Raw genomic sequence first — 13,489 nt, 5'->3', positions numbered from 1 at the left:
CTGAACCATTTCTTAATGTACTGTACGGATGAGATGCAAGTTTTCTGTGTATTACCTTATACTGCCTATGAAACTAACTAAAGCAAGACAGAAGCGCCTGAGACAGAACAACTACTCTATATGCTTCATTGACATGAGAGTGACATGAACACCAAAACAGAAGGCACTCATCTTCTTACCAGACAGAAGCTCTCACATCCAGTTGCAGACCTGGATTCAAATTTAAATCATTTCAAATGCTTTAGCTGAGCTCGATTGAGCTTGCCTGGCGCAATGGAACCAATAGAATAGTCACAAAGGTGCAAAACCTGCCCACCTGGCACTCCAGGCAGGCTAAAGCAAACGTGCAAAGTATTTGAAAGATTTCAAATAGTATTTGAACCAAGGTTTTCACAGTTGCCTGAGAAAGGGAGGAGTCTAAACCAATGTTCTTCTGTTTTATTTTTGTCCTGCGAAATTCTTTGAGCCCTGGTGAGGAAAGAGGTTTTTTTTATTTGGAAAGAAAAACCCCAGATAATTACTCCATCCATCTTCTGTTTGTACATTTCCACAATTGTTTCAAGTGGAATTGTGTAAGCAAATTACATTTGGATTTTGGGTTTATTGGTTTTTAGCCCTCACGAGTGGAACGTTTTATGAATCTGTCTTCGCTCCTTAAAATCAAAGGTGTATGTGTGTGAGTACGTCTGTCTGTCAATCGGAGGGGACATCTTGGGGAATTTTGGAGAATTGTCTCAGCTCTGTACCTTGTGTTTCTGTAACCAGGGAAAGCACATTGCAAACAACATGTCTAAAGAAGGAAGAAAAGACACACAGAAGTTTCAGTTTGTGAGGTATGCATTGATTGGCTACGGGCTTGATACTTCCGGACACATCCCCCTCTATGCCTATTGGGCTCAAAGAAAGAACAAAGTTCTTATCACTTAATGAGTTTTGGGCCCTAATGAAATAAAGGTCAACAATGTTACGGCAATGAAGAGGCCAGGCAGGCAACATCAAGCAGCATCTCTAATGAATATGAGTGTCAGTGGGCAGCACAGAAGAACCTAGAACAGTATGGCTGTCGGTCCATTAGTTAATTTAATCAGAAAAAAAGACTTAACTAACATGACTTGTTATTACTTTATTAGCAGATACAGTTGATTTTAAGATGTAGTATAAAAAAGTACATGTATTTTGTCAAACCACACATTTCACAAAAGGTCTTAAATAATGAGCCTTTTCACTCGTTTGTAGAATGCACATCATAAGATCAAAAGAATTGACAAATCATTTGAAATAGCTCAACGTATTTACATTTCATATACAGACATTTTACACCATACCCAACAACTATTCTAAAATAAACTCCAAAATACAGATCCCCCTGGATGTCTTGTGACTGTCATGTCTAGGGCCAGGAGTGCCTGGAGGAAACTCCTGGCCCTAGTTGTATGACAAGTTGGCAACGGAATGCTGGAATAGGGAGGTTCATTCAGACAGAAAAGCTCTGTGGTTTGTAGGGCAGCAGGTTATAGAGCGGGGCGAAGGGAGGGGGGTTGGGGTCGGGACGGAGGGGTACTGATGGATCACTCTGGGGGAGCTCCTTCCCTGCCGCTGGGGCAAAGTATAAGGAGGCTCTCTGAAAGACGGAACAGAACAGAAAACACAAGCTTAGTTGGATTCAGCTTAAACAATATTGTTCCATTTGCTAATTTGCTCCATTTATAACTACACTCTACTTCTAGGTAAAGAATAGTTAGAAAAATATTTAGAATTGAAACCCATGACCAGTTTGAATGGATAAGCAAATAAACGTAATAGATGCCACATAAATAGATGCCAAATCAAACTAATCTTAATTTTAGGGAAAAACAATATTGTTCTATTTGTAACTGCACTAAACTTGGGAATAATTACAAACAGCAGGCTTTGAACATCACCTCTTTGAGTGGACAAAGGATAAGAAAGAAAACAAAGTTTAAAAGATTCCAAATAAAAAAATGAGATTCCAAATGGAGGTAGGTCTAATGTTTCTCAGACAAGTTCTTGTTTTCTGGGGGTTTAATGGTTGGACCGTGTTCTTGTTGGATGCATGAACCTGGTATGATCTACTAGGGCTACTTGGTGCTTTCTGCCTTTCAAGCAGCCAGTAGTTGCAAAGCTGGGTTTTAATACAGAGGGTAAGGTAGACAGACGGTGGGCAGAGGAGGGGAGGGCAACAGGACAATATGGGATGGTAGAGGGAGCTGAGTCCTCCCAGAACATCCGTGAGTTTCCATCCAATGTACTGTATCTCACTCCTTTCTCTCCCCTAGGGTTTTACAAGACCAATTACCAGTAACAGGACGACTTGAGCTCAAGACCGAAACATAGTTGCTGTTGAAATATAGTGCATTTGGATAGTATTCAGACCCCTTCACCTTTTCCACATTTAGTTATGTTACAGCCTTAATCTAAAATGGGTGAAATAAAAAGGGCTTGTAAGTAAACATTTCACTATAAGGTCTACACACCTGTGGCATTCGGCGCATGTGACAAATACAATTTGATCTGCAGAGAAGAATGGAAGAAACTCCCCAAACACAAGTGTGCCAAGCTTGTAGCGTCATACCAAAGATGACTCGAGACAGTAATCAGTGCCAAAGGTGCTTCAACAAAGTACTGATTTAAAGGGTCTGAATACTTATGCAAATGTGATTTTTTTGTGTTTTTATTTTTTATACATTTGCAAACATAAAAAAAAAATCTGTTTTGGCTTTGTCCTTATGGGGTAGTGTGTGTAGATCGATGAGGGGGGGGGAATTCATCCATTTTAGTATAAGGCTGTATCGTAACAAAATGTGGAAAATGTCAAGGGGTCTGAACACTTTCCAAATGCACTGTACATCTTTGGCGTCCTGGAAAAACCTTGGCAGGCTCTATTTTTGGCTGGTGTTAAGGCGGAGCTAGTGCCAAACGCATGCTCTTCGGCAATTTCGCATGCTCTATTTTCCAATCCTTGCACCAGCGTTGGCATTTTACCCTTCTTATATCAGCTTGCTTGCACTGTGGGAGGAGTGGAGATATTTGAGATGTGCCAATTTCAAGCAGTGCTACTGGTGATACTTAAGACTCACCAAAAGCTGGTCTTAGCGGTAATGCAATTGGTTAAGTCAATAGACATTCCCGTTTTTTCTTTATATGGGATATTATTATATTTTCTGATTGGCCAGTGAGTGGCCAAGTCTCGACACACCCACAACTTGTTTACTTACCAAAACTCGAGCCCGTTAGCTACTGCGCCAATCATTCTGATTGTGAAAATGAAAAAATACAATCGGACACACCCTCAAACTTATAATGCTACTGCCAGATCTACCATTGCATTAGATGTATTAAAATAGAGCCCTGTATCTCCAGAAAGGAACGTTTTCACAAACTGATTAGTTAAATATATTTTCAGATTGATTACCATACAGTCCCGGATATTCACAAGGTGTTTGGAGTGACTTTGATTGGTCTTCAAGTCATTCAACTTTCACTGCACATTTTTGTTTCTGTTTTTGTTTTTTTTACACACATTGAAAGTAGTCATTCGCTTGAAAAAAAAAATCTAAAAGGTTACAAGGAGATAGAAGGTTTATCCAGGATGGCAATGATTTATTTTTTATCTGTGAGAGATGTTTGCTTTGACACTTACCCAGTGGGGTTTTGCTCTTATCTGTTCCAATACTACTAACAGGAGTGGAGGGTGTGAGCAAACAGAATTACGAGTGTGTGTGTGTGTGTGTATGTGACTGACCGGGTAGAGGTGTTGGTGTCCTTTGTTGGTGTTGTCCATCAGCAGGGGGGCAGTGGGGGAGGAAAGACATCCACCCTCTGAGAGATGAGATGACAACAGGGTCACTGAGCTGCTCCTCTGTCAAACACATACACAAAGAGAGACACACACAAACACATTTTGGAATGTTGTGAAATGTGTTGTGATCCTTTTGTGTGTATTCTGAAATACACACACAATCACAAACACACATTACGGGTTGTGCTGGATATCTGAAATTATGTTGTCACCTGGTCTGGCATCAGCAGTCTGCCACATGGATGAACCCCCCCCCCCCCCCCCCCAAACACAAACGCACAAACAACCGCTTGTTCACACACCCTGACACGCTGCTCATCAACCAGAAGTGGTGGGGAGAGAGATTTATAGCGATGCCGTGTTATTTGGATAAGACAGGAAGGGTTGGGGGATCCTGGGGTGGAAGGGGAGAGCTCAGATTTCCAAGAAACAATTATCTCTGACGTTGATGTGTGTCTTCCTGGGCTATGCCCTGCTGTGTCTCCCAGCTCTATCGTGCCACAACACAGAACATAAGCTCCTTCTTCTAATTCAATCAGGGCCGGTTAGCTGTTCTCTTTCTACTGGGGACATTTAACATAGGATGATCGCCAGAGAGATATCTTTCTTTCCTCTTAAGTGAGTCGTGACATTTCTAATCTGGATTGCCAGGAAACTAAAATACACACTTTTGTATTCGATTTGATCATCAGAAAGGTATGACTATGTCTTTCCCAACCCCCATCCACTCCTTCAAAGCTTTGCTCGGATATGATAGCAGACAGACCTGGGTTCAAAAAAGATTGTAAATATTGATCTGTGCTTGATTGAGCTTGCCTGGCTTAATGGACCGATAAAATAGTTCCAAAACTGTAAACCCTGCACATCTGGCACTCCAGGCAGGCTAAAAACAACACTGACAGTATTTGGACGATTTCATAGCAGAAGAACAATGATAGCAGAAGGTCTTGTAAAGTTTAACGGCTTCCCGGCCCACACCCCTACCGGCTCACACTGTTCCATCTTGACACCATATGTCCATAGGAGTCCTCCTGATACATCATCTGGGAGATTGTCTGTAATTTGATACCTCTGCTACTCTCCAAAACTATCTCTTGCTGTGTTTGTCCTCAACAGAGGCTTCACCTCCACTCCTCTGGAACACGGTACACCTTGTATGGACTCACTGTACTCTACTGTATCAACACCAGTCTCATCAATAGCACTATAGATGCAATCAAGCAACAGTTATGCAATTTGCCTCCACTCACTTAAAGGAACCGATACTCTAGATCCTTCATCGCTCGAGTCAAAAGTTGTGCACTATAATAGGGAATAGGGCGTCAAACACATAAAGCACTTAAAGTGAGTTGTGTTTTCAGATCTCAGAGGTCTTCTATTGGGATAAGTCCATGTCCCAGGTCATCTCTTTTGTAGATTCATCTCGATCAAATGGAAAAGATAAGCACTCTGGGCTCCCGAGTGGCGCAGCAGTCTAAGGCACTGCTTCTCAGTGCTAGAGGCGTCACTACCCACCCTGGTTAGATTCCAGGCTGTTTCACAACCGGCCGTGATTGGGAGTCCCATAGGACAGCACACAATTGGCCCAGCGTCGTCCAGGTTAAGTCGTCATTGGAAATAAGAATTTATTCTAACTGACTTGCCTAGTTAAATAAATAAAATTAAATAAATAAATGTAAGTTCCTCTTTGTTGTGCTTTTGTTTTCCATTCATTTGAGGTTGAGGAGGCACATACAGTGGGGCAAAAAAGTATTTAGTCAGCCACCAATTGTGCAAGTTCTCCCACTTAAAAAGATGAGAGAGGCCTGTAATTTTCATCATAGGTACACTTCAACTATGACAGACAAAATAAGAAAAAAAAATCCAGAAAATCACATTGTAGGATTTTTTATGAATTTATTTGCAAATAAAATAAGTATTTGGTCAATAACAAAAGTTTACCTCAATACTTTGTTATATACCCTTTGTTGGCAATGACAGAGGTCAAACGTTTTCTGTAAGTCTTCACAAGGTTTTCACACACTGTTGCTGGTATTTTGGCCCATAACTCCATGCAGATCTCCTCTAGAGCAGTGATGTTTTAGGGCTGTTGCTGGGCAACACGGACTTTCAACTCCCTCCAAAGATTTTCTATGGGGTTGAGATCTGGAGACTGGCTAGGCCACTCCAGGACCTTGAAATGCTTCTTACGAAGCCACTCCTTCGTTGTCCGGGCGGTGTGTTTAGGATCATTGTCATGCTGAAAGACCCAGCCACGTTTCATCTTCAATGCCCTTGCTGATGGAAGGAGGTTTTCACTCAAAATCTCACGATACATGGCCCCATTCATTCTTTCCTTTACACGGATCAGTCGTCCTGGCCCCTTTGCAGAAAAACAGCCCCAAAGCATGATGTTTCCACCCCCATGCTTCACAGTAGGTATGGTGTTCTTTGGATGCAACTCAGCATTCTTTGTCCTCCAAACACAACAAGTTGAGTTTTTACCAAAAAGTTATATTTTGGTTTCATCTGACCATATGACATTCTCCCAATCTTCTTCTGGATCATCCAAATGCTCTCTAGCAAACTTCAGACGGGCCTGGACATGTACTGGCTTAAGCAGTGTCCCCCTGCTGTCTGGCACTGCAGGATTTGAGTCCCTGGCGGCGTAGTGTGTTACTGATGGTAGGCTTTGTTACTTTGGTCCCAGCTCTCTGCAGGTCATTCACTAGGTCCCCAAGTGTGGTTCTAGGATTTTTTCTCACCGTTCTTGTGATCATTTTGACCCCACGGTGTGAGATCTTGCATGGAGCCCCAGATCGAGGGAGATTATCAGTGGTCTTGTATGTCTTCCATTTCCTAATAATTGCTCCCACAGTTGATTTCTTCAAACCAAGCTGCTTACCTATTGCAGATTCAGTCTTCCCAGCCTGGTGCAGGTCTACAATTGTGTTTCTGGTGTCCTTTGACAGCTCTTTGGTCTTGGCCATAGTGGAGTTTGTAGTGTGACTGTTTGAGGTTGTGGACAGGTGTCTTTTATACTGATAACAAGTTCAAACAGGTGCCATTAATACAGGTAACGAGTGGAGGACAGAGGAGCCTCTTAAAGAAGAAGTTACAGGTCTGTGAGAGCCAGAAATCTCGCTTGTTTGTAGGTGACCAAATACTTATTTTCCACTATAATTTGCAAATAAATTCATAATAAATCCTACAATGTGATTTTCTGGATCTTTTTTTCTCATTTTGTCTGTCATAGTTGAAGTGTACCTATGATGAAAATTACAGGCCTCTCTCATCTTTTTAAGTGGGAGAACTTGCACAATTGGTGGCTGACTAAATACTTTTTTGCCTCACTGTAGCTGGATCTACACAACCTGAAAACATCTGAGAAACTTTGAATTTGGAGTGTAATTTCCCTAAAATGTCCCTATAACGAATAACACAGTATACCCTTGATTCAATCCATAGAGCTGAAGACCTGCGCTGCAGCGCGATAGAAATTTAAAGGCAATGTTCCCGCGTTCGCAGAGACTGCATTTATGGTAAATGCTTAATACAGTATGTCGGCTCAATCGAAAATTATTTTGAAATTTAAATCGCGCTACAGCTCAGACCTTCAGCGCTACGAATTGAATCAAGTCCAATATTAACCTGTGAGCCCGAGGAATGTACCCATATAAATAACACGGCAAAGTATTTCAGAACCATGGACAGCTACAGTTAGCCAGTGCAGGAGAAAGGCGCTGATGGTTCAGCTCCACTGCAGTGGAGAGCTCCACTACAGGCGGGCCGTGTCCCGCACCCAACACCGCTCATTATGAGCTGTTGCCACACACCTGTGGGCTACTGAGAAGAATGTTTGGAATGGTCAGGAATGGGCCTGCAGGGCAAGAGAATGCCACCTGATTTTGATTATTTTTCCCAATCCCCTTTCTCCAGGTTTAATACAATATGGAATAAATCATATCCAGATTTTAACTGCAAGTACTGATTAAGACTCCTGATAGTACACCACAAACCTTTAAGCATTGCACAAGTACATTTGCATGTAATTTTAGCCACAGTCTGTCTCTCTCACCTGGTCCTTGATGCTTCCCAGCACAGCAGTGGTCAGGATACCCAGGAAGAAGGCCACCAGGTTGAGGCTGGTCAGCACCCAGATCAACACGTACAGGGACAGCACGTCCCCGCAGCTCCGCACACCCACAAACTCATAGTAGTTGTTCATGTAGCCCCCACTACAAGACAGGACAACAGAATGACACTAACAACAAATCCTTTAACAATATTATTATATTTATGCTATTAATATGCCATTCATAGAATAACATTAGGCTACTTTATAAAGCTATACTATTAAGCTAGTATGAAAGGAGTTGGGCAGGACCAGGAGTTCTCGCAGACCATTGTTTTTTATTTAACCTTTATTTTGACGGGGAAGTCATACTGAGACCAGGGTCTCTTTTTCAAATACAATATACAAAATTAGTTAGTCGTAAAATAATTTCCGACAGTGTGCTTACGTTGGATTCATAAAACATACTGAGCATAAAAAACCTTGCTTACGCAGCTTCTAAGAAGCACATTTGTAACTTACACACCTGTGATCTATAAATCTCAAATTAACTTTGAATTGACGGCACCTGAACGTGCCTTACAATCAGCGATTTCCCCTTATAGAATGCCAGCGCAAATGACGGTTTAGTCAGGAATAGCCACGGACCGAAAGAGAAAAGCAAACTTTTTGGAAGTCGAGATCCTGGCGATGGTAGAGGAGATTGAAGACAGGCAACATGTATTATTCAGTGGACTAAATAGTGGGTTGGCAAACAAAGCCAAACAGGTATCTTGGGAGTGTGTCGCCGCTGCAGTGAACAACGTGGGGCAGCAAGACAGAACTGTGGCTGATGTGAAAAAGAAATGGTCTGACCTTAAACTGCAAGGGATAAAAAGAATCGCCATACATAACCAGCAGGAAAATCACCTACGTCAAGTCTAGACTTGGCATAAAGATAAGATCATTTCCACGTCAAAGTAAGGTTTCATAAATAACTACTATATGTGGTTTTCTGCATAAGTCATACTTAAGATCAAAATTGATTGTAAGTCCGTTTTATAAATGAGGCCCCAGAGCATCCACATAAAGGGCACAACAAAAACTAAAATCAGCTTTCCCCAACTCTGTGGAGACCGAAGGGGCCTCCAGTGTTATTCAAGCCTGAGACCGGGTTTGGTCATTTGTAAGTCTAAATTGAATTAATGATGATAGATACATAAGAAGTCTCTGCATGAGTGCTTTTGTAGATAAACACATGAAAATGTTGCTCTCTCCTTACATACAAAGAGGCCCAACTATTGCTGTTACGGTGACATATTACCGCCACGCTGGCGTTCACGAGTCATGACGGCAGTCAAATTCCATGTGACCGTTTAGTCACGGTAATTAGGCTTCTCCAAGCTCTGATGCTGCTGATGGTTATTAGTGGCCTACCGAACTTGCTAACTGCGACCAAACTTGCTAACTGGACTCTATTGTCCCTCTAATCACTCTGACATCAATGCAAATGTATTTGAAAATCTAATCACACTTCATGAGAGCCCATGAGCTCATGTTGCGCAACATTTCTATAGGCTATGCAATTGCGTGAGAAAACAGAGTGATGGTCTCTATTAAAAAGAGGTGGATCCCATGAGCTTTCTATAGGCTAGGCTTACTATATTTATTTCTCAACTTCCTAATATTAAGCACATTGCTTCTCTTTACAACAGGAGTATAGCCTACCTGGCTGGAATGAAAATGAACCATAGGAAAAGCATCCTCCATTCACTATTTAAGTGCATAGATGACATGTATTTTTGCCTCTGCCCCTGTTTCGAGACAGGTGCATAGTAATGGCCCATTCTAAATCAAAACAAATTTCACACATATATTATTTAGTATATGTAAAAACAAGATTAAATCAAGAACAGTCTGAAGGCTGACAATATTAGCCTATCACTTGTGAATGATGCCCAGCTAGTGTGCAGTAAGGCAAGAAACAACACATGCCTTTTTTTTGCAATTCTTTCAAATCATAGTCCGCACACCTCATGTAGTCTAGCCCATGGGCCTATATGTTTTTATAAGGTTTGTATCGCAGCTAAAGTGGCCAAATAACGTCTTAACATTAAGTACATTAATCTGTTTTACAACAGGTGTAGAGCCTAACTGGCATACATAGGCAGTGTGTGAGTTTCAAGTTTGGGGAAGATCATTTTCACCATAAAAATGCACCTTTATAATAAACACATTACATGCATAGTCACGTTTGCAGTCACTTTTGAGAATGGTGTTTTCCCACTAATTGATTGCATTTTGGAATATTGGCGCTTATAGCCTACTGCCATATGCACATTACTGTGCTTATAATGTGATGGAATAGACTAACAGTTTATCAACATTTTAAGCTAAAAGTTCTGATCTGTTGCGTCAGCCACATTGCTCACATGTTTTTTATGCTAGTGGTTGTATTCATTTGGGATCTATCGCATCCCACAACTGTCCCAGACTATGTTTGGAATATTTATTTCTTGCACAGAATAGGTAAACTTTTGCACAATTGGGATAGTAGATCTCCTGACATGCCAATCATGTGTCGTGATACAGTGTTGTTTGATGAAGGCATTGTCTGTATAGTTTTTTGGGCTTTTTCCCCCAGCATTGTCCAGCCATATCCACGGCAGCAGGAAGAATTAAGTCCTCCACAATAGTACGGGGCTTGCCTGTCCTAGCCACTCGGTAGCTCACCATATAAGACGCTTCTAGCACCTTCTTATTAATGGTATCTGTTGCTATTATACAGGTCTTACTACTTGAAAATCGTCTTAATTCTCGCTCAAAAAACTACCGTGGCTTATTTTTCAAATGGGCATGTTTTGTTTCTAAATGTCTGCGCAAGAGTGAAGGTTTCATTGAGCTGTGAGATAGTACTTTTGTACATAAAACACACTGTGGCTGAGGAAAGGCACTACTTCCAATATACACTACCATTCAAAGGTTTGGGGTCACTTAGAAATGTCTTTTTTTTTAAAAAGAAAAACACATTTCTTGTCCATTAAAATAACATAACGTTTATCAGAAAAACAGTGTAGACTGTTAATGTTGTAAATCACTATTGTAGCTGGAAACGGCAGATTTTTTATGGAATATCTACATTGGTGTACAGAGGCCCATTATCAGCAACCATCACTCCTGTGTTCCAATGGCACGCTGTGTTAGCTAATCCAAGTTTATCATTTTAAAAGGCTAATTGATCATTAGAAAACCCTTTTGCAATTATGTTAGCACAGCTGAAAATGGTTGTTTCTGATTAAAGAAGCAATAAAACTGGCCTTCATTAGACTAGTTGAGTATCTGGAGCATCAGCATTTGTGGGTTCGACTACAGGCTCAAACTGTCCCTAACCAGAATAGAAAGAGGAGTGGGAGGCCCCGGTGCAAAACTGAGCAAGAGGACAAGTGCATTAGAGTGTCTAGTTTGAGAAACAGACACCTCACAAGTCCTCCACTGGCAGCTTCATTAAATAGTACCCGCAAAACACCAGTCTCAACATCAACAGTGATTAGGCAACTCTGGGATGCTGGCCTGCTGGGGACAATAAAAGGCCAGTCTTAAATGTGCAGTGTTGTTACACAACACAATGCCACAGATGTCTACATTTTGAGGGAGCGTGCAATTGGCATGCTGACTGCAGGAATGTCCACGGCAGAGAGTATGGCAGAGAGAAAGAAAGCAGAGGACGTTCTCACTGTATTGATCCTGCCTGCACATACACTATACGAGCCGGAGATTACCAACTTGGTGCTGTAGAAGCAAGCAGTAAATTGCAGAGCAGTGAGCCAAAACACTGGTCAACAAGTTAAAGAAAGACAGGTAGTAGAAGCATTCGCTTACCAACGAGCAGCGAGGTGTGAATGAGCGTGGAGTGAAGGAGCAGTGAATGATGTCTCATGAGGGCAGTGGGAAGAGAGATGAGTTGGTCTGTACACCATTCAACCTGGCTAGGAAACCCTCAGCGCTACTTTGAGCCTACTTCAGCTTAAATAGGGCACAATCACTCCATACCTTATCATTGTGATAGCTAATGTGTGAAGAGCATTCTGGCACAAAATGCCTTCCAAGCATCACACAGGTGGGTGGGTGGGTTCTACACATTGCTGATGTGAGGGGTGAGTTACCACATATACTGTATATAAAGTTATTTTAGTTAGATGATTAAAGTTAGTTAGATTATTACCGGTTGGATCTGCAACTTATCAGACTTGCTTTCCATGAGAAATCTGTTGGGTCGTACACAAAGCTACATGATGGATCTTTAATGTATGTGCATCTTTGACTCACTTGGCACAGTCATAAAGGTCGCAGCAGTAGCAGGTCCCACTGCGTACCTTCATAGTACATGACTCCGTGAGACCCTGGCATGGCACCTGCAAGAGGAGGCAGACACTCTAATCAACACTATTGAGTGACAGGCACAGTACAAGCAGAGATTAGTCAAAGGTGATAGACCCCTCCCGTAAAATTTATTTTCCCCCTGCCAGACAGTATGCACTACACATATTTGCAGAATTGGACAGGATAGCTAACACAGTAAGTCATATTGCTATGCGTGCAGTTGTACTTACAGAGGCATAGTAATTCTCATAGATGTAGCTATTTCCACTTGTGTAAAACTGGCATCTCCCTGCTTTCAGAGGACGGACATCCTGGTGTGGGACAGACAGAGAGACATGATATCGTAATGCATGAGAGAATTGAATAGACTGCAGTTGTATGGTTTAAACACAGCTGCAATGACTCCATCCAATTCCAGCACATCCCTTTTGAATAGCATTTGCCAATTAGACTCCATATCGTTCTGGCATTGTAAAGTTCTCCTATAAAACAGATGATGGATGTAAAATATATATACACTAAGTGTACTAAACATTAGGAACACCTGCTCTTTCCATGACATAGACTGACCAGGTGAATCCAGATGAAAGTTATGACCTCTTATTGATGTCACCTGTTAAATCCACTTCAGTCAGTGTAGATGATGGGGAGGAGGCAGGTTAAAGAAGAATTTGTAAGCCTTGAGACAATTGAGACATGGATTGTGTGCCATTCAGAGAGGGAATGGGCAAGACAAAAGATTTAAGTGCCTTTGAACGGGGTATGGTAGTAGGTTCCAGGCGCACCGGTTTGAGTCTGTCAAAAACTGCAACGCTGCTGGGTTTTTCCACTCTTGATAGTTTCCCGTGTGTATCAAACAATTCTGGACCATGGGTCATTTGCATCTTGGCATTTCCCTCGAAATGTACACATTAAGATTATATTGCAATGTCATTGTGTCCCAGAAGACCCATGTATTGATCCACTTTGAAATGTAAATGTGTTTAAAGTTTATTGCAAGTATTGAAGCTATATTGTGCTATGGATGGCAAACGGAACATTCGATCTTGTGTGAAATTTTCGGTTGGGTTGACACATTGAAATGGGAGAGGACGCTCTCTCATGACCACACTCATCTACAGGGAGTGAGACTCAATCCAAACTGCTTTCAACATTACAGACAGGGTGGGTCAATCTCCATCCACACACGATGAAACACTCATGCATGAACACTAATATTACAGCTATTCTCACAAACACTCTCATGCACGACATCA

At 41.7% G+C, this 13,489-nt stretch overlaps 1 protein-coding gene across 1 annotated transcript in view; it reads right to left on the bottom strand.

Annotated features, from left to right (window-relative positions):
• Window positions 1-1,108: 1,108 nt before the first annotated feature.
• The window catches only part of LOC139386345 (transmembrane protein 255B-like), a 22,826-nt gene continuing 10,445 nt past the window's right edge, over window positions 1,109-13,489 (bottom strand). Inside the window, exons 5-9 of the mRNA XM_071131878.1 lie at window positions 12,464-12,544; window positions 12,180-12,265; window positions 7,878-8,037; window positions 3,764-3,880; window positions 1,109-1,621 (exon numbers count right to left, since the gene is read on the bottom strand). Of these exons, the coding sequence (XP_070987979.1) occupies window positions 1,475-1,621; window positions 3,764-3,880; window positions 7,878-8,037; window positions 12,180-12,265; window positions 12,464-12,544 (591 nt within the window). The 3' untranslated portion in view covers window positions 1,109-1,474. The remainder of the gene's footprint in view (window positions 1,622-3,763; window positions 3,881-7,877; window positions 8,038-12,179; window positions 12,266-12,463; window positions 12,545-13,489) is intronic.

The sequence above is a fragment of the Oncorhynchus clarkii genome, chromosome 27 (genome assembly GCF_045791955.1).
Source record: "Oncorhynchus clarkii lewisi isolate Uvic-CL-2024 chromosome 27, UVic_Ocla_1.0, whole genome shotgun sequence".
NCBI lineage: Eukaryota > Metazoa > Chordata > Actinopteri > Salmoniformes > Salmonidae > Oncorhynchus > Oncorhynchus clarkii.
The sequence above is the reverse complement of the archived record's forward strand: the minus strand, read 5'-3'. Positions and strand labels throughout refer to the sequence as shown.